Genomic DNA, 22,056 nt, shown 5'->3' with positions numbered 1-22,056 from the left:
TTTGCGCTTTTCTAAATGCTGATATAGTTTGAAATGTTTGTGTTTGAAAAAAATTACATCATATAGCCTTCACTTTCACACTCCCAGTAACCCAAGCGTGATTGTCAGATAGCGCATTTTACAAAATCTTTTAACTTTGTAGTCCGAGAAAGAAAAATAAACAACAATGTTCATGTTAAAAAATAAGCAGCAGTTTGACAGAAGGCATAGACTAACATTTGACATCTGTCTTTTAAACACGCAGCAAATGTGACAAGATGAAAACAAATTTTGAAGGCATCCTCGTTGCTCATTCACCGTCTGAACTTTAGTATAGTTATTTTGAGGGTTCTGCAATACCCACAGCAGCCCCTACTTCCAGAGTCACTGGCATCCCTGGGATGTCACTAATCATACATGTGAAATACCCTAAAATGGGATACTTTCATTTAAGAAAGGTTATTTTTCCTGTTTCCACGCACGTTTGAGGAAGTAAACTGTGTTAAAAGTTATGGACAAAAACCCTACCATTTGGCGAGCTCAGACTATAGTTTGACAGTGCAACAGAAAAGATGATTTTTTTTTAATGATAGTTTCAGTTGTGTCTGTGTGGACAGCGCCTGAGGAGTTAAAACGGGAGAGCTGGCTCAACTCTGTATTCAGGCATGGGTGCTGTGTCTACCTGGCACAGCGCCACCTATCGGCGATATGCTGCAGGCGGCCTTATGACGTCATGGAAGGTTCTGAACTAGGGCTCTGGGGACGCGCGTGGGTCACGTGATGCGTCCGCCCCCTCCCCCGCGGGACCTAAGCTGAGACCGGCCGCTGCAGCAAGGACCGGACCTCAGCTGTCAGATCCGCGGCAGCCAGCGGAGAGCACTCATATCCCAGAACAGGACCGGGCCCAGGAGACGCAGGTCCCGGCCCAGCAGAGACAGGACCCGGGCTGACAAGGGACACCTTTTCCCGGTCATCAAAGTCGGACATCCCAGTTCCTGTGGTACACTGGCGGAGGGCAGCGCGACGCGGTCATGAAGATGCACTCCCCCTGGGCTGGCTTCTACTCCAACAGCTGCTGCCTGTGCTGCCATGTCCGCACCGGCACCATCATCCTCGGAGTCTGGTACCTGGTGAGGATTGAGAGGAGCTTTTGCATTAGTGCTGCAGTGTACTCCACCACCAAACACCTGCCATAATGTTGCCTTCCATTACTAACGAGGCACCTACTGCAATAATGCACAAAACTGTTCCACTGATGCCTCTGCCCTTTCTTTACACTACTGCCCCAGTCTTTATTGCCATTTGTTAAAACCTGTTGCGTAAATACGCAGTACAGTGAACTAATGCAGCAACCTATTGTGTTGCAGTATGTATATAGTGCTTACTTACTACCCTAATGTGAGGCGCTGCAGTGCTGATCCACACTGCTAGCACCCTCACCGTGTAGGGTTTGTGGTGGTGGAATGTGTGTTGTCTTTGCTTTAGGCTTATGTCAGATGTGTTTTCGGTTCGTGTGTGAGTGTTCAGAAGTGCATATATTGTCATAGAGCGCTGCGTTCAGCGGTGTGAAGAGTGACAGGTGTGTGAGCGCCAGACTCGCCGTGGTGACGTGCTGGCATCTCTGATTGACTCCGCACGTTCCATTGTTATAAGTTCTCAGCAGCTGTGCCTAGCAATGAATGGTCTGACAGCATAGCTAGTCGGACCCAGCAGGAGTGGACAGCCTTAGAGTCCATGGGTGAAGCATCAGCATGTTGCTGCTGGCAAACCGTCTGCTGAGCACCACTTGTAATGATTTTCAGCATTTAAGGCATTTCAATAATCTTGTATTTAGGATTAGAAATCGATATTTATTTGAGTTGTATGAAAGCTAAGCTTTTAAATTAATTACTATGTGTTTAAATGGTAACTCTCTCCTTTTAAACACCACATTTGTGTTGTTCAGTTCAGTGTGAACCCATTGCATTTAATTTCGAGCCGTACTGCTCTTTCTCAGGGGGCTCTTAACATAGTAAATGCTTACTCTACCAGTGCGTGCGTAAACACGGCTTTTGCTCTCGTTGTAGCCTTCTTTTGTTCTTCTGGGTGCTTTTTGATGGATTTCCTTGTGAGAATCCTTCGTTGGCCAGCAATGTGTGGCAGATCATGTTTTGACATTATGTGACTGTCCAGTTCGCATGTAATGGTTGGTTTATAGTGGTCTGGTTAGTTGCATCCCACTCACACGAGCAATCTCATGATTGCATAGCTGCTAGAGATGGATTGGTATAGCTACTTCACATTTGGCGGAAGGACAATGTCCCTCTAGTCCTGGTGTGGTACCTGTTTCTGCAATCACATCGTAGCAGGTGACCGAGGAAGATTATAGCCGTGTGCCACGCGGTACTGGTGGTAAATTGCAGTTCCAGGCTCTAGCTTGGACCAATAGCCCAGGAATTATTTTGGAAACAAGCAGGGTTTCACCTGTCGTCTGAATTTCATGTGCTCGTGTATACTTTGTATTTTGCTTAGCGAGATGTTGCAGAGAATTGCTGCTTGGACCAACAATGGTGAACCTATTATGGATTTCTGTTTGTAAGAGGGTACAGTGATCCATGATCCATGATGCTAATCTTTAATGTAGAGGTGTTTTGTGAGGTTCTCTGACAGTGCAGAGTTCCTTGAACAGTGATCGCTTAGCTGTAGGCAGCCAGTGCAGGGCTAGTAAGACTGCTGTTATATTGGGGTGTAGGTTGAGAAGAAGTTTGACTGCAGCATTCTGGGCTTGTAATTTGTGTATAATGAGGGACAGAACCCCTACCTATAGGCAGCTTACATGTTCTGCCTTGGAGATCACGAGGGTGAAAATAGATTGTAGCTTGTATTGGTATCCAAGGTACAGGAAGATGAATCTCTTTTTATTGTGGTTAATGCGTTCACATTGACATTGTTGACATGTGGTATCAGGAACAGGTCTAAGTTCATGGTTACCTTGAAGTTTTTCATTTCTCTTGATGTGGTACCCAGTTCTTTATGACATATGGTGGTAGGTTGGCGTTTGTGCCACTGTCTGCAGGTTAATCACAGTTTTTGTGGCGTTTGGGGTAATCATTCCTCAGCCATACATCTGTGGCACACCGCCAGTTATCTGAGGCAGTCATCATTGCAAAACTCTCATAACTATTGTTCTAATTCCCCATCCTGAAAATCCCCAAGTAATTGGATTGAAGATCCACCATCTGTAGCAATGCTTGGCTTTATCCATCAATGCCCTTCTTCACCACTAATGTCCATTATAAAGCCAACCCAGTGCCCTTACCTTCTGCATCAATGTGCCTTTCTTATGCACATATGCCCAATGTTGTAAACCAGTACCCCAATTTTAGGTTGAAGCCTACCTGCTGCCTGGTTTGCTAAAAACAACTTCAGGACAATCAGAAAGCTGGCCTGGGCAACGGCAGCTTGTACAGGTAAATGCGGTGGGGCAGTGAGCCGGGGAGTAAGTGGGGCGGGGTGGGGGATAGTGGAATCTGACATACGACGGGAATGTGAACATTAACTAAATAAACAAGTACAACTCCTTACCTTGCTCTCGCCGCAACGCAAACTTCGGTTATGCAGCAAGCGCAAGGTAAGTGGTTTTAATAATTTAGTTAGTTTTCACATTCCCGTCGTATGTCGGATTCCACTACCCTCCACCCCGCCCCAACCTTCCTCACCGCCCCACAGCATTTACCTGTGCAAGCTGCCGCTGGACCTAGGAATGCATTCCACATGTTGCTTACCATTGGCTTCGTGGTTTGTAGCTCACATTTTCTGGCTTTCTTTTTGCTGGCTTTATTTGCTTTAGGCTGTCCAGCTTGAGTTCGTCCCTCCTGTTGCCCAAATCTTGTGTACTGTATTCTTCCACAACCTCTCTTTCTGAAAACAGGCCTTTAAATCCTGCTCTTATCTTGTCATATTTGTTGTGCATTCAAAGACAGATCTCGAATGTCAAGCTCTCTCTTCTCAGGAAACTTGGTGTTCAATTTTCTTTCCCTGACTTCAAAGTGAGAGAATGTATGTGACAATCCTGCAGAGTATCCATGCAAGAGGAGAGGGTGTAGGATATATATTTATTTCTTCAAGTACACAAAAACAAGAACTGTGCTGATGTTTCAAAATTTATCAGAATTAGTTCAAATGAAGCACATTTTTTTGTAATTCCGAAGTGTGGTAGAAACAAATATTTGAATATGATCAAAACACGTCAGTCTGCTAGGTGATTTGCACACTTTATTGTTTGTGTGCAGTAAAACCATATTTAGGTGAAAATGTAATGTTATTTAATTGAAAATGTGGTGCCTGTAATGGCAGTGCCATACCACAATACTCATGCTCCAATCTATGCCACTTCACTCCACTCTGTGCAATTCCACTCTATTCCACATCACTCCATTCGATGACACTCCACTTCACACTACAACATGCCATTCCACTCTATGCCCCTCCACTCCATGACACGCCACTCGACTCCATGGCACTCCAATCTACACCACTCACTCCACGACACACCACTCCACTTATCGTGTTCCATTCTACCCCACTCCAATCTACCCCACGTCGTTAAAACCGATCCCAATTTACTCTACCCCACCCAATCTACCCCACTTCAATCTACCTCACTCTAACCCAATCTACCCAAATCAACTCCACTATGATCCATTATACCCTACTCCACTACAATCTGCCCCACTCCAATTTACCCCACTGCACTCCACTCTAACCCAGTCTATGCCAGAACATTCCAATTATCTCCACCCACTCTAATCTACCCCACTCCACTTCTATCTACCCAACTCCACCAAGTTTACCCCACTCTACTCCAATCTACCCCTCTCCACTCCTCTCTACCCCACTCAGTGTACCGCAATACAACCCACTCCACTCCAATCTACCTTACTCCACTCCAGTCAACCCCACTCCAATCTACTCAACTCAGTCTAACCCAGTAAACTCCACTCCAGTCGAGCCCACTCCACCCCATTCTACAGCACACCACTCAAATCTACTCCACTCCACTTCAATGTACCCCAATCCACCCCATTCCCTTGTACCCCAATCCAACCCACTACATTCTCCATTCTAATCTACCTGACCCCACCCCACCTCAATCAACTCCACTCCACTCTACCACAATCTACCCCACCCCACCCAAACCTACCCCACCCCACTCTTCTGCACCCCTCTCTACCCCACTCCGATCCAACTCACTCCACTTCAGTCTACCCCACTCCATTCCAATCTACCCTACTCTAATCCATCCAATCTGGCCCACTCCTCCCCACCCCAATCTTCCCCACTCCACTCCATCTACCCCACTCCACGCTTCCCCAATCTATCTCACTCCACTCCAATCTCGACTCCACTCCAATCTATCCAACTCCACTCCAATCTACCCCACTCCACTCTACCCCAATCTACCCCATTCCAACCTACCCACTCCACTCTACCCCAATTTACCAGACTTCATTCCACTTTACTCAATCTACACATCTCCGGTCTACCACATGCTACCCAAATCTACCCCACTCCAGTCCAATACAACCCACTGCATCCCTCTCCAATCTACCCTACTCCACTCCACCCCAAACTACCCTACTCCAACCCCCTACTCCAATCTACCCAACTTCAGTGTACCCCAATCTACTCTACTCCACTCCAATCTAATCCACCCCACCCTAACCCAGTCCACCCCACCCGAACCACTCTATTCAACTACACTCCAACCTACCTCAATTCACTCCAGTCGAGCCTCCCATGATCCACCAAATCTATCCCACTTCCATCTACTCCACCCCACTCAACCATAATGTATTCCTCTCTCCTCCAATCTACTTCTCTCCACTCCTATCTACCCCTCCCCACTCCAATGTACCCCACACCACTCCAATCTACCCCAATCCACAGCACTGTTCCCCTATATGCCCGCCTCCACTTTACCCCTATATACCCTACTGCACTCTACCCCACTCCAGTCTACCACATGCCACCCAAATCTACCCCACTCCAGCCCAATCTAACCCGCTCCACCCCACTCCATTCTATCCAACCCAACTCGACCCCAAACTACCCTCCTCCAGTCTACCCCAACCCAACCCAACCCACCCCACTCCAGTTCACCCGCCTCCAATCTACTCCACTCCAATTTACTCCACCTCATCCCAATCTACCCCACACCACTCTATCCCACACCACTCTATCCAACTCCTCTCCAGTCTACACCACACCTAACTACCCCACTCCTATCTCACTCCAATCTATCCCACTCCACTCCAGTCTACCCCACTTCACTAGACTCTACCATAATCCACCCAATCTATTCCACTCGTCTACTCCACTCCTATCTACCCCACTCCACTCCAATTTACCCCAATCCACTGCACTCCACTCTTCCCCAACCTACCTCACTCCACTCCAGTGTACCCAAATATAGCTCACTCCACTGTACCCCCAACTACCGCACACCAATCTACCCCACTCCAATCTACCCCACTGCAGTCCAATCTACCCCACTCCACTCCAATCTACCTGACACCAATCAGACTTCCCCACTTCACTCCAATCTACCCCAATCCACCCCACTCTACGCTAGTCTGCCCCACCCTATGCCAGTTTACCTCACTCCACTATACCCCAATCTACCCCATTCCATTCTGCCCAATCTACCTCAATCAGCCACACTGGTGTACATAACGGCTAAAACACATTGCCAATAGCTCTTGCATAGGCAAGACCTTTTGACTTTGCCAATGCTTGTTAAACGAGTGTCCCACTTCCTGTATTTTTCCCCCACTTGTGATCTAAAGGCAGCCACTTCTTGTGAAACTATCTCTCTTTTTGCACAAATGCCAGCTTATATCTACTACACTAATGCCCAATTTGACTTTTCACTAATATCGCACAGTCTGTACCAGTTTGCCACTTTGGGCTGTAATGCCACACCACAGCACCTATACCCCGTCCTCTGCCAACTGGCTTCTGGAACTCTGCTGTTGCTTTCTCAGGTTATGCCTTGGCTGCACTGGCATTTATGCTATCCGCATTTCTTGGGGTGGCTGGTGCAGTTGGAAGCCAGTTTTAAGGGCTAGGGCTGCTGCTTCTGTCATTTTCTCCAGCTACCCAGGGTTTATAGCAGCAGGTAGAGCAGAGGCCTGGAGAGAAAGAAGGGAGAAAGCGAGAGGCAAACAAGAAACAAAATCAGTCCTAGTTTGAGCATTTTTGCCAGAGTTGGTTCTAGTTCCTAGTCGGGCAACCCCCAACCTACTGCACTAAAGCCCCAACAGTTTACATTAGTAGCTATGTCCTGTATTAATTCCCCCTTTTTTTGGACTGATGTCAATACTGGCACATTGGGTCCATTTCCTACACATAAGGCCCACTCTCAGGAGCGCTCTCTTTGTGAATGGTGGGGTATTTCCTGTGCAAGCATGCCACGTGTGAGCACTCTACCAACACTGCAACTTCAATGAGCCTCTCGTCTTCTTTTCATGACATAATAGGCCCATCTGTAGAGCCCACATTCGCACCCGAGGAGATATATTGACACTACTGATAGATATGGATTGTTTATTGCTATCCACCCAATGATACTTGTTTTTATCGACCTCGAACAGTTGGATGTCTTTGCCGACCTGCTGCAATTCAAACCTCTGCGATAAAACACAGTTCACAGCATTGGATGCTTCAGACTACTGGGTCACTAGGTCGATTAGTTTGGGATCTAGTCAAATGGACAAGGTTGGCAAGAACTAGAACTCGAGGTGCAGTTTACATTTTGAAGTTAAGAATCATTATTTTAGGTCCCCGTGCTAGAGATTATTTTTTTGCTAAAGGTAGTATATCCGTCACACCTCTTTCCTATGGAATGGACTCCAATATGGGTTTATGCCCAATGATGTCATATCCCATGTTGGGGTGGAGTTATATCTGGTACCTCTTACCCAAACTCCCTGTGAAAACGTTATAATGGGGGCAGCTGGAGGGTCCGTTGGGTGACCACTTCTCTTCAGGTCATTACAGACACGGTCTCCAACCCTCAACTTTTCACCTACAAATTATTATTTTCAGTTGTGAGTGTCTCATTAGTTTAAGGCAGCAATACAAGAACACAACACCCAGGAAGTGTTAGGCTATTACTTATAAGTTCAGGACTGGCATTAGTGTCCTTAATTATCTGGAGGGAGGTGGTCACCCAAAAGAACAGGTGTGTGCCTTAGCACCTGGGCTAGACGCAGTGCCCAGAACAGCCCTCTGTGCACTGCGCACCCTGCTTACCTGGCCCCCTATGTTCATCAGGAGCAGAGCGGCCGGGAGTGACTTCATATGTATAGCCAAGAACTGTCAGTGACTACCTCAAGCAACCAATACACGTTTACATATCCCGGATGCGATGCCCTCTTAAAACGCATGGAACGCTGAGAGTGCGAGTTCAGCTTCCGGGTGAACTCCTCAGAAGACGGAGGTGTCTTAGCATCCGTAAGGGTTTCAATTGTTAACATAAGGACATGTCAACGATAATGTATGATGATATAACATTATTGATTAAAGCAAGAGCCAACAAAGGAAAGTAAATGAAATAACACAACCTCCTATCTACGGATGATTTATGATATGTTTAGATCCGGTGGCACCTGCTTTTCTTTTAATTATTGCAGTTCATTTTTATGTAAATATTGGGTGCGAAGTGTGCAGCATTTAATACATTATGATCCAACAAGTAATAAATAGACAAAAAAGAACTCGATGCATCGCTACACATATGGGGGCCGTGCCATCGCGGAAAAACTGTTGTATAACAGAAGCTTAAGTCTGCCCGCTAAGCTGGTCCCAGCAGAACTGCGGGGGATGATGATGCGCAGCTTCTAAGCGGGTCACAGGACCCCACGCCGGCCAAGGGCGTTGCAAGGTTGGTCTGGAACAGAAAACTGTAATGGGCACCAAAATAAAAGTGGCCTCAATTCGTGAATTAGTTACTTAAAAAGTAGCCCATGCTTTCAGGTTGGGGCAGTTTTGAACTTACTTGTAAAGTCGCTGTATACGTATTTTGAAAGGTAGAAGACCAAATGGATTGGAGTTTGATGCATGCAATTTTTATTTTTATTTCAGGGAAATTAACAATAAAAACTGGCCTAGCAGACCATAAAAAAGGCTGACAAACAGCTAAAAACGGCCTACACGCTGGCCTGTCAGTAAAGATGGGCGAGACAACAAATTAACTGGGAGAGCCGAGCCAGCCTGTCTCAGATCTTAGAGCCCATGCACGAGCCGAGCCCTGAAAATACTTGCCATGTAAATCATACAATAAACTGTGGAGTCCCCGGCTTTCCCCCAATGACCACTCTGAAGGCAGGTTGTAGGTGGTAGGAAGTATTTATTAATTATACAACACTATGGGAAGAGCGCCGGGCGTCTTACTGCAATCGCGCTCCGACTCGCTCTGAGAAGCGCGAACCGCTGTTCGTGCATGCGCACTAATGCGCTCTCTCGCCCAGTGCGTGTTGCGTCACACGCACACTGGCGCGACTAGAGCGCTAACACCACATATCTCCTACTTTTACACATTGGAATTATTGCAGTTCCACGTTCAATGTTCTCTCACTCAAAGTCTCTAAGGTGTGCAGGTCTGACTATCACTCTCCCCGCACGCGTGCGCCTTACCAGAGTGGAGGCTTCGTGGACACCCTCGGTCACTGGGCTCCCCACCTTTTCTGTCCCCTGACCGTCGCTACTTCATTTGCTGACGTCTCCCTCACACTCGGGTCAACTAGCTCTTCACTCTCTATGCACGCATCTTCTTCTCCATGGCTTTCGCCGCCTGACGCTCTTTCTTCTGCTTCTCTTTCCAGTCTCTGAACAGGAGTGCTATTTCCTTTCTCCTCCGGCCACTGCACGATTTTATTTATCTTCGCCATGCGATCCTGGGACCACACTTTTCCATCACTAAGCAGTGCTGCTCTGGTGTACACTTTTTCCACTTGTAGGGGTGGGCTGTACTTGCTCTCTCCCTTCTTCCTCAGTACTGCCTGCTTGACTCTCACCCACTCCCCTTTCTCCAGCACTGAATCCTTCACCTTTTTTCTCTTGTTGTAGTGTTCTGTGTACACCCTCTGGGCCTTCTCCAAATTTTGCTGGACCACGGCAGGCGACCATTTACTGGTGATGGTCTTTTCTCTCCATACCACATTGTCTTTCGTGAACGGATGCCTGCCCCTTAGGATCGGGAAGGGACTATACCCTGTTGAAGTGGGGGTGATCCTGTACGCCCACATCATCCTTTGAATTTCTGCTTCCCAGTCCTTGCCTTGCGGATGGCCGCTTGAATGGACCCGATGAGGACTCGGTTAAATCTCTTCACCTGTCCATTGCTGGCTGGATGGTACACTTAGGTGTGTTTAGATTTGATCCCGTTCCTCTCGGTGTATCGGTGCCACTTATCTGATGTAAACTGCAGGCCATTGTCTGTCAATATTGTCCTCGGGATGCCTTCCCTTAGGAACACTGAGGTGAGAAATTTGATTACCACTTCCGAGTCCATCTCCTCCTGCACATGCACTTCCGGCCATTTGGAGTACTTGTCAACTACAACACACAAGTATTTAGCTGTCCCTTGGCCATCCAATATCGGTCCTAGGATGTCAACCGCAAGGTCCTCCCAGGGATTATGGGGTTGTTCAAATCTCCCCAACGCAGGTCTCAATGGTTTGAGTACTTTGTCTGACCCCTGGCATTGGTTGCAGTCCCTAACATGTCTCTCAATCTGGATGTCCATTCCTGGCCACCAGTACATCTGTTTCACCCTTTACTTGGTCTTTACAATGCCGAGGTGGCCTTCATGTAGTTGGTTCAGCAGGGTCGGGACTAGCTTTTCTGGCGGCACTACCTTGTCACCACGATACAGGAAGGTTCCTGAGTCACTCATGGATAATTCCTCCCGCACCTCATACAGTTTCCTAGGCACCTCTCTTAACCTTTTCTTTTCTGGCCATCCTCTGACGAGGTACTTCTTAACCTCTTCCAAGTTCTCATCCTCTTCGTATGCTTGTTCCTACTCTTGTATGCTGATGGCTCTTTCCATGTCTTCCATCACCGCTGCCATTTCTTCGTTCTCCGCTACAGGTGTGGGCGCTTCCTCCATGGCTGAGGCCCTGCTGAGGTAGTCAGCCACTTTGTTGCGTGTCCCCGGGATGTACTCCACGTTGTACGTGTATTCTAGGAGTTTGAGAGTCATCTTCGCTATCCGCGGGGTGGCTGTGGCATGCCCACTTGAGGTGAGCACTTTAACTAACTGCTTGTGGTCAGTCTGTAAGCGAAACCTCGTGCCCCATAGGAACTGCCGGAACTTTCCCATGGCCCACGTGACAGCCAGCATCTCTTTCTCTATCACGCTGAACTTTTGTTCAGTGTGCGACAACGCTCTGGACGCAAAGCTGAGAGTTTCAACTGTGTTGTCATCCCTCTCTTGTGCAAGGACCGCCCCCAGGCCCTTTTCACTGGCATCAGTGGTGAGAATGGTGATTCCTACGGGATCATGTCCGTGTAAGGGCACGGCCTGGCTAATGTTCCCTTTCAGTTCTTCAAACTCTTTCTGAGCCTCGTCATCCCACTGGAACAATGCCTTGTCTCTTATAAGTTGCCTTAAATTGTGCGTTTTCGTGGCAAAATGTTGGACAAATTTGCTGTAGTACTCAGCCATTCGAAGAAATGACCGCACCTCGTCCTTGTTGGTTGGGGCTCTGGCCTCGCAGATTGCTTTCACATTGTCCCTCTTGGGAGTGATCCCTTGTCCGCTTATCTCGTGCCCCAGGTAGGTGACGGATGTCATGCCAAATCTGCACTTCTCCCATTCTGCTGTTAGTCCTTTCTCCTGCAGTATGCCTAGCACCTTGTTCAACTTGATGTCGTGGTCCTTACGGTCCTTCCCCATTATTAGGATGTCGTCCTGGAAGTACTGGATGCCTTCGACGTCTTTGAACAGGCGGTGCATGAGTTTTTGGAACACCGCTGCGGCGGACGCCAGCCCGAAGGGCATCCTGCGGAACTGATAGCATCCATACGGGGTGATGAAGGACGTCAGTTTCCTGCTCGACAGGTGTAGATCAATTTGATGGTATGGAGAACCATTTCACTCCTCTAGTTTCCGCCAACATTTCCTCGATTCTGGGGAGTGGAAATTTCTCCACAACCAAGCATTTGTTCAACTCGCGCAGGTCCACACACAGGCGCACCTTGCCGTTGGGTTTCCTGGCGACCACCAAGGGGGCCAACCACTCCGAGCTATCTATAGGCTCGATGATTCCTTGTTTTTCCAGCCGGGACAGTTCTCGTTGCACCGCTTCCCTCACTGCTATGGGCACATTTCGGACTTTATGAGACACTGGCTGAGAGTCTTCTTTGAGTATGATTTTGTGCATGAATTTTTCCAGTTTCCCCACTTTGCCTCCGAAAACTTTGGGGAATTCTCTTCTCACTCTCTCCAGGTCTGGCCATTTTTCTATGTCCGTCAACAGTACTTGTTCCTTGCCCCCTGGGTCTAGTTTGATTCCGAGGTCTCCTTGGTCTCTCCATCCTAGAACTGAGAGGCCTTTCTCTGCCACGTACAACTTGCATGTAGCTGTCCTCCCTCTGAATTTGAACTTCAGGCTCCAGTATCCTACCATCGAAATCGGGTTGCTCGTGTATGACACATGTCTTATGTCAGGTGGTTCTAGTTTGCGACCCAAGCTCGGTTTGAATTCCTCTTCCCATACTGATCTCTGCAATATGGTGTACGGGGATCCTGAGTCAATCGCGATTCTGATTTTGACTCCCCCTATTATGTCTGCTCGCTGTTTGTCGGATTGCTTTGTGTCAATGCCTAGTACTTCCTCCTCAATACACAGCACCCTGTCGTCTTCATCTGATTCCTCGTCAGCTCCTTCTTCAGGTTGCGGGTGCGCTATGTATTTCACTACTGCTTTCTTCTCTTTCCTTCGCCACACTTTCTCGTAGTGTCCTAACAGGCCGCAGAACATGCACTTTGCGCGAAAAGCCGGGCAGCATTTGTCTTGGGCTGCGTGACTCGCGCTTCCACATCTATAGCACGTGGACTTGGTGTACGAGGACTGCTTTCCTGCTTGTCCGGGTCTTCCCGCCCATTTGTTGGTTCCTCTGCTGTCTCCGGGCGCCATCTTGTGTCTTCCCGATGGTTCCGCGTCATCTACTTTGTTGACCATGATTCTTTGCCAATCTCTTTTTTGCGGCTTCAGCACATCGCTTAGAAAGTTCGGACTTCTTCACCATCGCAATTACTTCCTTTAGCGTTGCTTCACCGTGAGCCCACAGCTTGTCTTGTACATTCTTGTTAGTGGTGTGCATTACAATCTGGTCTTTGATGAAGTCTTCTTCCAACGCCCGTACTTGCACGTGACTGCTAGTCTCCTCAGGGCTGCTATGTAGTCGTCAACCGATTCTCCTTCCCCTTGCTTCCTCTGTTGAAAGTTGAACCTGTCAATGGAGACACATACCGCTGGGCGGTAGTGAGCGTCCAGGTCTTCTAGAGCTTGTTTGAAGACGTCTGCATCTGCTGCTTGTCGAGGTGTCGTCGCTATGTTCGTGAACACCCTTATACCTTCCGGGTCCAGGTTGTGCAGTAGTATTCGTTTCCTTCTTGCGGGGTGAATTTGTCACTGGATTCGTCTTCTAGGGCTTCTAGGTAGTTCTTGAAGTATTCCCTCCAGTCCTCCCATTTCATCTGGGGTTCACCTGGCTTGGGTAGAAATGGGATCAGTGCCGTGAGTGAGGACGCCTGGTTACTCATTCTGGCTTGTCTTTCTGGCTCGCCCTCCTGATTTCCGGGGCTGCCAGGCGTGCTGTTGTTCCCTCCCCGATTCCTGGAGCTGACCGGTGCGCTGGCGCTCTCTGCTTGCGACGCGTTGGGGCTGGGTTCTCCACTTCCCCCTTCCACGTGGTCACCCTTTTCCGCCAGTGCCTTGGTGGGGACACTTGTGTACTCCTACCGTGCTTCTGTGCAGGTTGCTGCGTCACTTGACCCCTGGACACGCTGTGTGCTTGTCTGGGTCTCTGCGCCTCTGCCACGCTCTTCCCGTGCGACCTGCGGCGGTTTCGCGCCTTACTCCTTCTTCTGCAGGTGGTATGGGTTGGTGCGTCCCGGTTCCTTCTTTCTCTCCACTGTTGTTCTTTTTTTTTGTGTAGGGACAGATCCCACTCCTCGTCACCACTGTGGAGTCCCAGGCTTTCCCCCAATGACCACTCTGAAGGCAGGTTGTAGGTGGCAGGAAGTATTTATTAATTATACAACACTATGGGAAGAGCGCCGGGCATCTTACTGCAATCGCGCTCCGACTCGCTCTGAGAAGCGCGAACCGCTGTTCGCGCATGCGCACTAACGCGCTCTCTCGCCCAGTGCGTGTTGCGTCACACGCACACTGGCGCGACTAGAGCGCTAACACCACATAAACATCACGCAAAACCTGATAAAGTCTCTTCAAATGCCAAAAAAGTGCATTCCTTTAACGTGGTAGCTTTGACATTAAAGTGAACATTACAGCACTGCACTGAGTACTTATTAAAAGTGATAGTTTTGTACACCCGGTAGCCTGAACTTTTTGAAAGTGCTTTCATATGTGAAAATGAAGAAAAAAGAGTTTTGGTGAAATAAAATATTTGCGCGCGATTACACAATTTAAGCAGGGAGGCCTCGCTTTATTAAGGTTTTCTGGTTTCATTTTCTACAAATCAGCCAGTAAATGGGCATTTAGTTGTCTTCCCTTACATTAAGGTTTTGTTTTGACATTTTAGAGCATTTTTCTCTAGTTTTTGAACTATAGGGCTAACTCCACCCAAAGGTATTGTAGAGCTTTACATAAGCATCATTTATGTTACACAAGGTCATATGCATTTTTATAGGCATGGGGAGATTATCGGCCAGATTCATGAAGGTAAAATCGGCTCGCAAAGGGCCAGATTCTGCGAATCTGGCCCTTTGCGAGCGCTTTTATTGCATTTGGGATTCATCATCCCAAATGCAATATTCGCAAAATCTGAAATCGTTAAATTGCGAAGAATTGCTTTTAAGGAATCTCTATTTGAGATTCCTTAAATGCAATTCATGAACCATTTTAGAACTGTGAATTCGCAATTTTTGGCCGCTATTTACCGCGAAGTCTGACTTCGTGGTAAATAGCGAAAACTTAGAAAAATGCACTTTAGTGCATTTTTCTAAGTTGGATGTTACACACACACATGTCCTTTGGACATTTGTGTGCGCAACACCAGTGTAAATCACCATTTCAGCGGTGCTACAGGGTGTCCTTTGAACTATGAACAAATGGTCCTTGACAACAGGGAATCTAACTTGGTAATAATTATAGGCCACAATGAACTCTATAACATAGAGAAAGTCCAGCCGGACTTTGAATTTTATTCAATATATTGAAGATATGCTTAATCAAACGAACAAACAATAAAGCAGTGGGACACAGTCCTGCATCCTCGATGCTACACATACATTCAAAACATACAGTTACAGTAGTGCTTCAGGCATTTAAAAGGCATCAGCAAAGGGAGTATTTTGAGTACATTTGCTTCATATATGCGGGAAACAAACACTTTTGGCACATAATAGTACACTTATTGTTTAACCCACATATTGTGTCGACGGCGTTTCGATCCAATTGTATTAATGGATCATCATCAGGACTTCCAATGTTAGCCTGAATAAATTCATTCAGGCTAACATTGGAAGTCCTGATGATGATCCATTAATACAATTGGATCGAAACGCCGTCGACACAATATGTGGGTTAAACAATAAGTGTACTATTATGTGCCAAAAGTGTTTGTTTCCCGCATATATAAAGCAAATGTACTCAAAATACTCCCTTTGCTCATGCCTTTTAAATGCCTGAAGCACTACTGTAACTGTATTGTTTGAATGTATGTGTAGCATCGAGGATGCAGGACTGTGTCCCACTGCTTTATTGTTTGTTCGTTTGATTAAGCATATCTTCAATATATTGAATACATTTCAAAGTCCGGCTGGACTTTCTCTCTGTTATAGAGTTCATTGTGGCCTATAATTATTACCAAGTTAATTCCCTGTTGTCAAGGACCATTTGTTCATAGTTTAATTGATACCCCAGGTCCTTGGTTACCTAGTGGATTCCCTTGTCTCTTATAACAGGGTGTCCTTTGGACACCCTGGCACCCTTGAAATTGCTTCCTTATTTGCGATTCGCTAATTGCTAATCGCAAATAAGGAGGCCCATAGGAATGAATGGGGAGTCAATCCCTATTTGCGATTTAGCAATTAGCGAATCGCAAATAAGGAAGATGTAGAAATCGCTATAAATTTTGTGATTTCTACATGCATCCCGTTTTGCGAGTCTTTAATAGCGATTCCTTAATAATCGCTATTAAGGACTCGCAAAAGAGGAGCATGATGAATCTGAAGGTTAGTGATTGGTCTAGAGCACGGGTACTCATAGTACGGCCCGCGGGCCGGGGGCGGCCCGGCAAGCCTTCCCTGGCGGCCCGCGGACTGTGCAGACATCGTACCCGTGTTTGTTTGTTTTTTAAAGAATCTCAGCAAACACCCCTGCGGCAGCGCGATGCAGAGACTCTCTGTGAGGGCCGGGCGATTTCCGTCAGAGTGGGGCTGCAGGGGCCTAAGAGGTGAACAAAGCCTCATTAGCATGCAAATGGTCTTTTAAAGACCTGTGAAGTGCTCGGGTGCGGCCGGTTGGCTGGCTGGCTGAGTGTGTGTGTGCCCAGAAGCTGTCTCAGCCCAGGCACACACAGGCAGGGTGAGATGAAGAGGGAGAGGAGAGGGAGGGAAAGGGAAGGAGAAAGAGACAGACAGACAGAGGAAAAGCGAGGGAGACAGAGGGAGAGCACGGGAAGGAGACAGAGGGAAAGGGAGGGAGACAGGCCGACAGAGGGAAAGATAGGGAGACAGGCAGACAGAGGGAGAACGAGGGAGACAGAGGGAGAGCGAGGGAGGCACAGGCAGACAGAGGGAGAGCGAGGGAGGGAGACAGGCAGACAGAGGGAGAGCGAGGGAGGGAGACAGAGGGAGAGGGAGGGAGAGCGAGAGAGACAGAGGCAGACAGAGGGAGAGGGAGGGAGAGAGAGGGAGGGAGACAGCAGACAGAGGGAGAGCGAGGGAGGAAGACAGGCAGACAGAGGGAGAGCGAGGGAGGGAGACAAGCAGACAGAGGGAGAGTGAGGGAGGGAGACAAAGGCAGACGGAGGGAGAGCGAGGGAGACAGAGGCAGACAGAGGAAGAGCGAGGGAGAGGGAGGGAGACAGCAGACAGAGGGAGAGCGAGGGAGGAAGACAGGCAGACAGAGGGAGAGCGAGGGAAAGACAGAGAGAGGGAGGGAGACAGAGCAAGGGAGGGAGACAGAGCAAGGAAGGGAGACGGAGTGAGTGAGGGAGACAGAGTGAGTGAGGGAGACCTCAGAGTGAGTGAGGGAGACCTCAGAGTGAGTGAGGGAGACCTCAGAGTGAGTGAGGGAGACTTCAGAGTGAGGGAGACCTCAGAGTGAGGGAGACCTCAGAGTGAGGGAGACCTCAGAGTGAGGAAGACCTCGGAGTGAGGGAGGGGGAAGGAGAGAGGGGGAGACAGAGGGAAGGAGGTATAGGGAAGGAGGGAGAGGCAAGGAGGGCGAGGGAAAGGAGGGAAGGAGGGAGAGGGAAGGAGGGAGAGGGAAGGAGAGAGAGGGAGACAGAGGGAAGGAGGGAGAAGGAATGAGAGAGAGGGAGAGAGAAATAGAGGAAGGTAGAGGGAAACAGAGAGAGAGAGCGAAACAGAGAGAGCGAAACAGAGAGAGAGAGTGAGACAGAGAGAGAGTGAGACAGAGTGAGTGAGACAGAGGGAGAGAGGGAGTGAGAGGGAGTGAGACTGTCAGAGTAAGTGAGACAGAGGGAGAGAGAGGGAAAGAGAGAGGTAGGGAGGGAGGGAGGGAGGCAGAGAGAGAGCGAGAGAGTGACAGAGAAAGAACGAGAGAGAGAGAACTGTGTGTATGCCGGGTCTGGTGGCTCAGTGGACGAAGGCGTCCGCTCCAGGGACCTGTGATCAACCTCATGGTCAGTTTTTTAAATCTCTTGCCCCGCCCCCTCCCCCACTGACCCCGCCCCCACCGGTGCGGCCCTCGGACACATACCACACTGTAAATTTGGCCCCCGAGAGAAAGTTTGTGAGTACCCATGGTCTAGAGTAACAGGATGTTGAGCCGACACTGAGACTCGAACCTGCTTCCCCAGTTCTACATTCTGCAGTTCTGCCTGTTACGCTGCAATCTGGGTAGAGGCAGTGGTGTAGCACAGGCCCCCGCAGCCTCTGTCGTGTGGGGGGGGGGCAAGCTCCAGGGGCCCCCCTCAGCACAGTACTCTGGCTGGACAGCTCCAGATTGAGTCCGGTGGGGCCCCACTACGTCCATTGCGGGACCCCTCAAGTTTCATTACGCCAGTGGGTAGAGGGAGGGCGGTAGGCAAAAGCTCGGCTCATTATGGGCTCAAGGTTCCAACAGAACCTTGAGCTGAGCCTGGCCCTTGCTACAGGCTTGAGCCTTGCTCTAGCTTAGCCCGACTCTGGGGCAGTGGCGCAGCAGGTGGGTGCATGACCAGCGGCACGAGACAAAATGATGAGCCATCTCTACAGAATGTGTTGAGGGTTCTCCTAGTCTCTCACATCTCACAAGTATTCTTTGGCCTTAATCTGAATAGGGCCTCCTTGAAGGTTTGGGGCCCCCTAGAGAATGTGGGCCCCCCTTCACCGAAGAGGCTGCAGGGTCTTACGTTACACCCCTGTGCAAGGTGCATGCACAACTAGATGCACCATGCAGCCAAGGCACAGCCTCACTAGGCTTGAGGTAGCGCAAACAACCGCTCATGGCTTAGGTGGAGTAATACGTTTTAGTAAAAGGTCTTGACTGAATTCATTATGTGCATTACATCAAAGAAACATCAAACATTTCACTCAAGGGACTGGTAAAGTTCTCATTCATGCACCTTCAGGTCGATTGATAGGCCTGAAGCCAAACCCTCAGTGCAGCAGCAGTCGTGCTGAGACCGAGGCATTCCTGAGCAAAATGATTCTCATGTCAATACCTTTGACCAGGTCCGCGCACTGCCCTCTTCCTACCATTAACCAGTGGCCCTCCTGGAAGGAGGTTCCTGCAGACAAAGACCACCAGGCACAACTATTCTGGAGGCCACTCCCTCCCACAATCATGAGTGACAAAAAGCTATTAACTTAAACAACAGTACTTGCAACTACCCAGTTAGGAAAGACAGAGACCCTTTCTTTATCTTGCCCACTATGAAAGTCATCATTGGGCCCCTACGTCCCAGTACTGGGCAACTTCCCTGCTAACATGGCTAAAATCTGAAAGGATTCCCTCTGGCATGGCGTCTTCCTTGGCGCCATCTTAGCCTTGACTCTGATACTAAGGCAGCGCCTTCAATAGATCAAGGGAGTTCACAGTCATGACATATTTAGACTTGGAACAAAATGTTGATGTTTTAGCAGAAAAAATGTGACTACAGGGTGAGTTTTAGAAGTCGCTACAGAGCATGAATTAAAAAAAGTCTGAGTGCTCCAGTGAGAGAGATTAGGGTTATCCGTGGGCATTCTTGTGTCACCTTGTACCTCCTCCCATAACCCCATGTCTTATGCAACCCGTGGCAAAGTAAGGGTGCCATGAGCCCTATTGCTTGCAATTAGACGGTGCCTCCTTAACCCCAGTGGACCCCCCTCCCATATCCGTGGTCCCCGTTGCCACTGCACCTGTTGCACTAATGACAGCTGCACCCCGTTTGCACACAAACCCACTGCAGCGAATGCACAGTTAGTGCAATTGTCATATTTTATGCTTCAGAAAATAACATCTCGTCATTTAATTAAGTTATTTACTTTAAAGTGCAGAGGCTTCACCAATTTAGTGTTAACAGATTTTTCTCCCTATATTTTGTAATATATGAACAGTGCCTTCATTTTTTTTCAAACCCTAGCCTACAAAAATGTTTTTTCTGGTGGTAGTCGTGGTCTGACCGATTATTGCAGAGGATAATAAATTAGACGGATGCCGCTGGGCAGACCTGCCAGAGTGTAATTCGTTTTAACAGCTCCTTGAAAGGCACTGGAGCCTAAGAGGGATTTGTCTTGTGAGGTAAGAGGCCGCCGGTAGATTTATGTAATGGCGGCTGCTGGAAAGGTTGCTGCTGTTTATAGGGGGCGAAGCGTTTGCCACACTCCAGAATGAAATAGCGGTGCTCTCCGAAGTATCTATGGAGTCGACGGGGAGCTCGAGATACCTGAAACATGGACAATAATCCTCACTGTTAATTGAAACACTTGTAGTGCGATGCACACTGCCCAACAATGCAATGAAGAGGGAATAACTGCTATGGGACTGATGACTGTGTGAAATTAGCGGAGAGATGGAGTAAACAAGCATTTACAATGCAACGGTCTCGGCTTTGCCAAAGTTAGAGCTATTGGCATTGTAAGTGCCAACATTTTGTTTTATGAGTTGGTTTTGAAAACAGATAAATAAATGGCATTATCATTTACAATGTCAATAGCTTAATCTCTCGCAAATGCGAGATCTATTGCATTTGCACCCACCCACAAACCCACAGAGAGCCACACACACAGAGCCACACACACACACAGAGCCCACCACACACACACACAGCCCACCACACACACACACACATAGTCCACCACACACACACACAGCCCACCACACACACACACACAGAGCCCACCACACACACACACACACAGAGCCCACCAGACACACACACACACACAGAGTCCACCACACTCACAGAGTCCACCACACACACACAGCCCACCACACACACACACAGAGCACACCACACACACACACACAGAGCCCACCACACACACACACACAGAGCCCACAACACACACACACAGAGCCCACAACACACACACACAGATCCCACCACTGGTACTGATGCTCATGTTTGTCACTTAGCTTCACGTAACTTAGCGTTTGCTTTTGCAATGAGTTCACAAAGGTGCTCTCGTTTAACAGTACTGTTCCTCCTGTGAGGTGTTGTGACACCAACGGGTAAAGTCCGCGCTATATAAAGGTAAAAAAGAGTGAATACATGATTGTTAGTTAAATGGGACCGTAAGGCGGAGGAGTCATCGCCTCTGAGATACCCTCCTCGAGACGGTACGTTAGCCCCCTGCTGCATCGTGAGAGGGTTCCGCATCGAGGATTCCGCATCGAGGATTCCAGTGTTCAGGCCGTCGTGGCCACGTCCTCAGCACGAGAATGGACCAAGAGCCTAGCTCTGTCCCTGTTCAAGTGCTGGCTCCTCAGACGTGCTGAGATGGGCCATGTCGGTAGCACTGGCTGCGAGAGGGGCAGCTGCCGCCTCATGCTACGTAGCCTGCACCGACCTCGGAATCTTACATATTATGACACATGTAAACTACAGCCACCCCCTGAGCGTTATCTTACATACCTTCAAATAGCTAAGTGCACTAACATCTGACGCGTTAAAATGGCGAGCTCATAAGCAATATACTGACCATTGCATTTCAAATGGATGCTAAACATATTTGTGTCGAATCATCACCTTTTCGAATGATATGAAAATTGACAAAACATCCAGATTCACACTTTGAGTGGTCCTGAACCCAAATGTCATTTTACAGATTCGCTTTTCCCGCCCACCCTGACACTCGAACCCGGGACTCCCAGGCCGAAGGCGAGCGCTCTGCTGATTGAGCCACATTCAGATTCTGGTGTCGAGAAGTGATGGTTTGTGGACTGCTTTCAACCGGTATAGAGTATATAAGGAAAAAATGTGAATTTTCAAATGTGTACGTTAATTGCAACTGAATATACCCGAAGATCCTCCTACTGCAGGGCCTTCATTGGTTTGCAGCGTTTATAGCGCCTCGGCCGCCAATATCTCATGAAGCGATATAAATCCTTCTCTCACTAATAATTTACTGTTACGGCTGCATACAATAAGAAAGTCAAGTAACACTGTCGTAAGCAGTGGCTG

The 22,056-nt window shown here is 48.4% G+C and overlaps 1 protein-coding gene across 1 annotated transcript in view; it reads left to right on the top strand.

Moving 5' to 3' along the window:
- Positions 1-754: 754 nt before the first annotated feature.
- The window catches only part of LAPTM4B (lysosomal protein transmembrane 4 beta), a gene marked incomplete at its 3' end in the record, with an annotated part of 365,454 nt that continues 344,152 nt past the window's right edge, over positions 755-22,056 (top strand). Inside the window, exon 1 of the mRNA XM_086950434.1 lies at positions 755-1,109. Within this exon, the coding sequence (XP_086806560.1) occupies positions 1,011-1,109 (99 nt within the window). The remainder of the gene's footprint in view (positions 1,110-22,056) is intronic.

The sequence above is a fragment of the Lissotriton vulgaris genome, unplaced genomic scaffold, assembly GCF_964263255.1.
Source record: "Lissotriton vulgaris unplaced genomic scaffold, aLisVul1.2 SCAFFOLD_923, whole genome shotgun sequence".
Classification (NCBI taxonomy): Eukaryota; Metazoa; Chordata; class Amphibia; order Caudata; family Salamandridae; genus Lissotriton; species Lissotriton vulgaris.
Note: the sequence above shows the minus strand (reverse complement) of the source record. Positions and strands in the feature narration are given on the sequence as shown.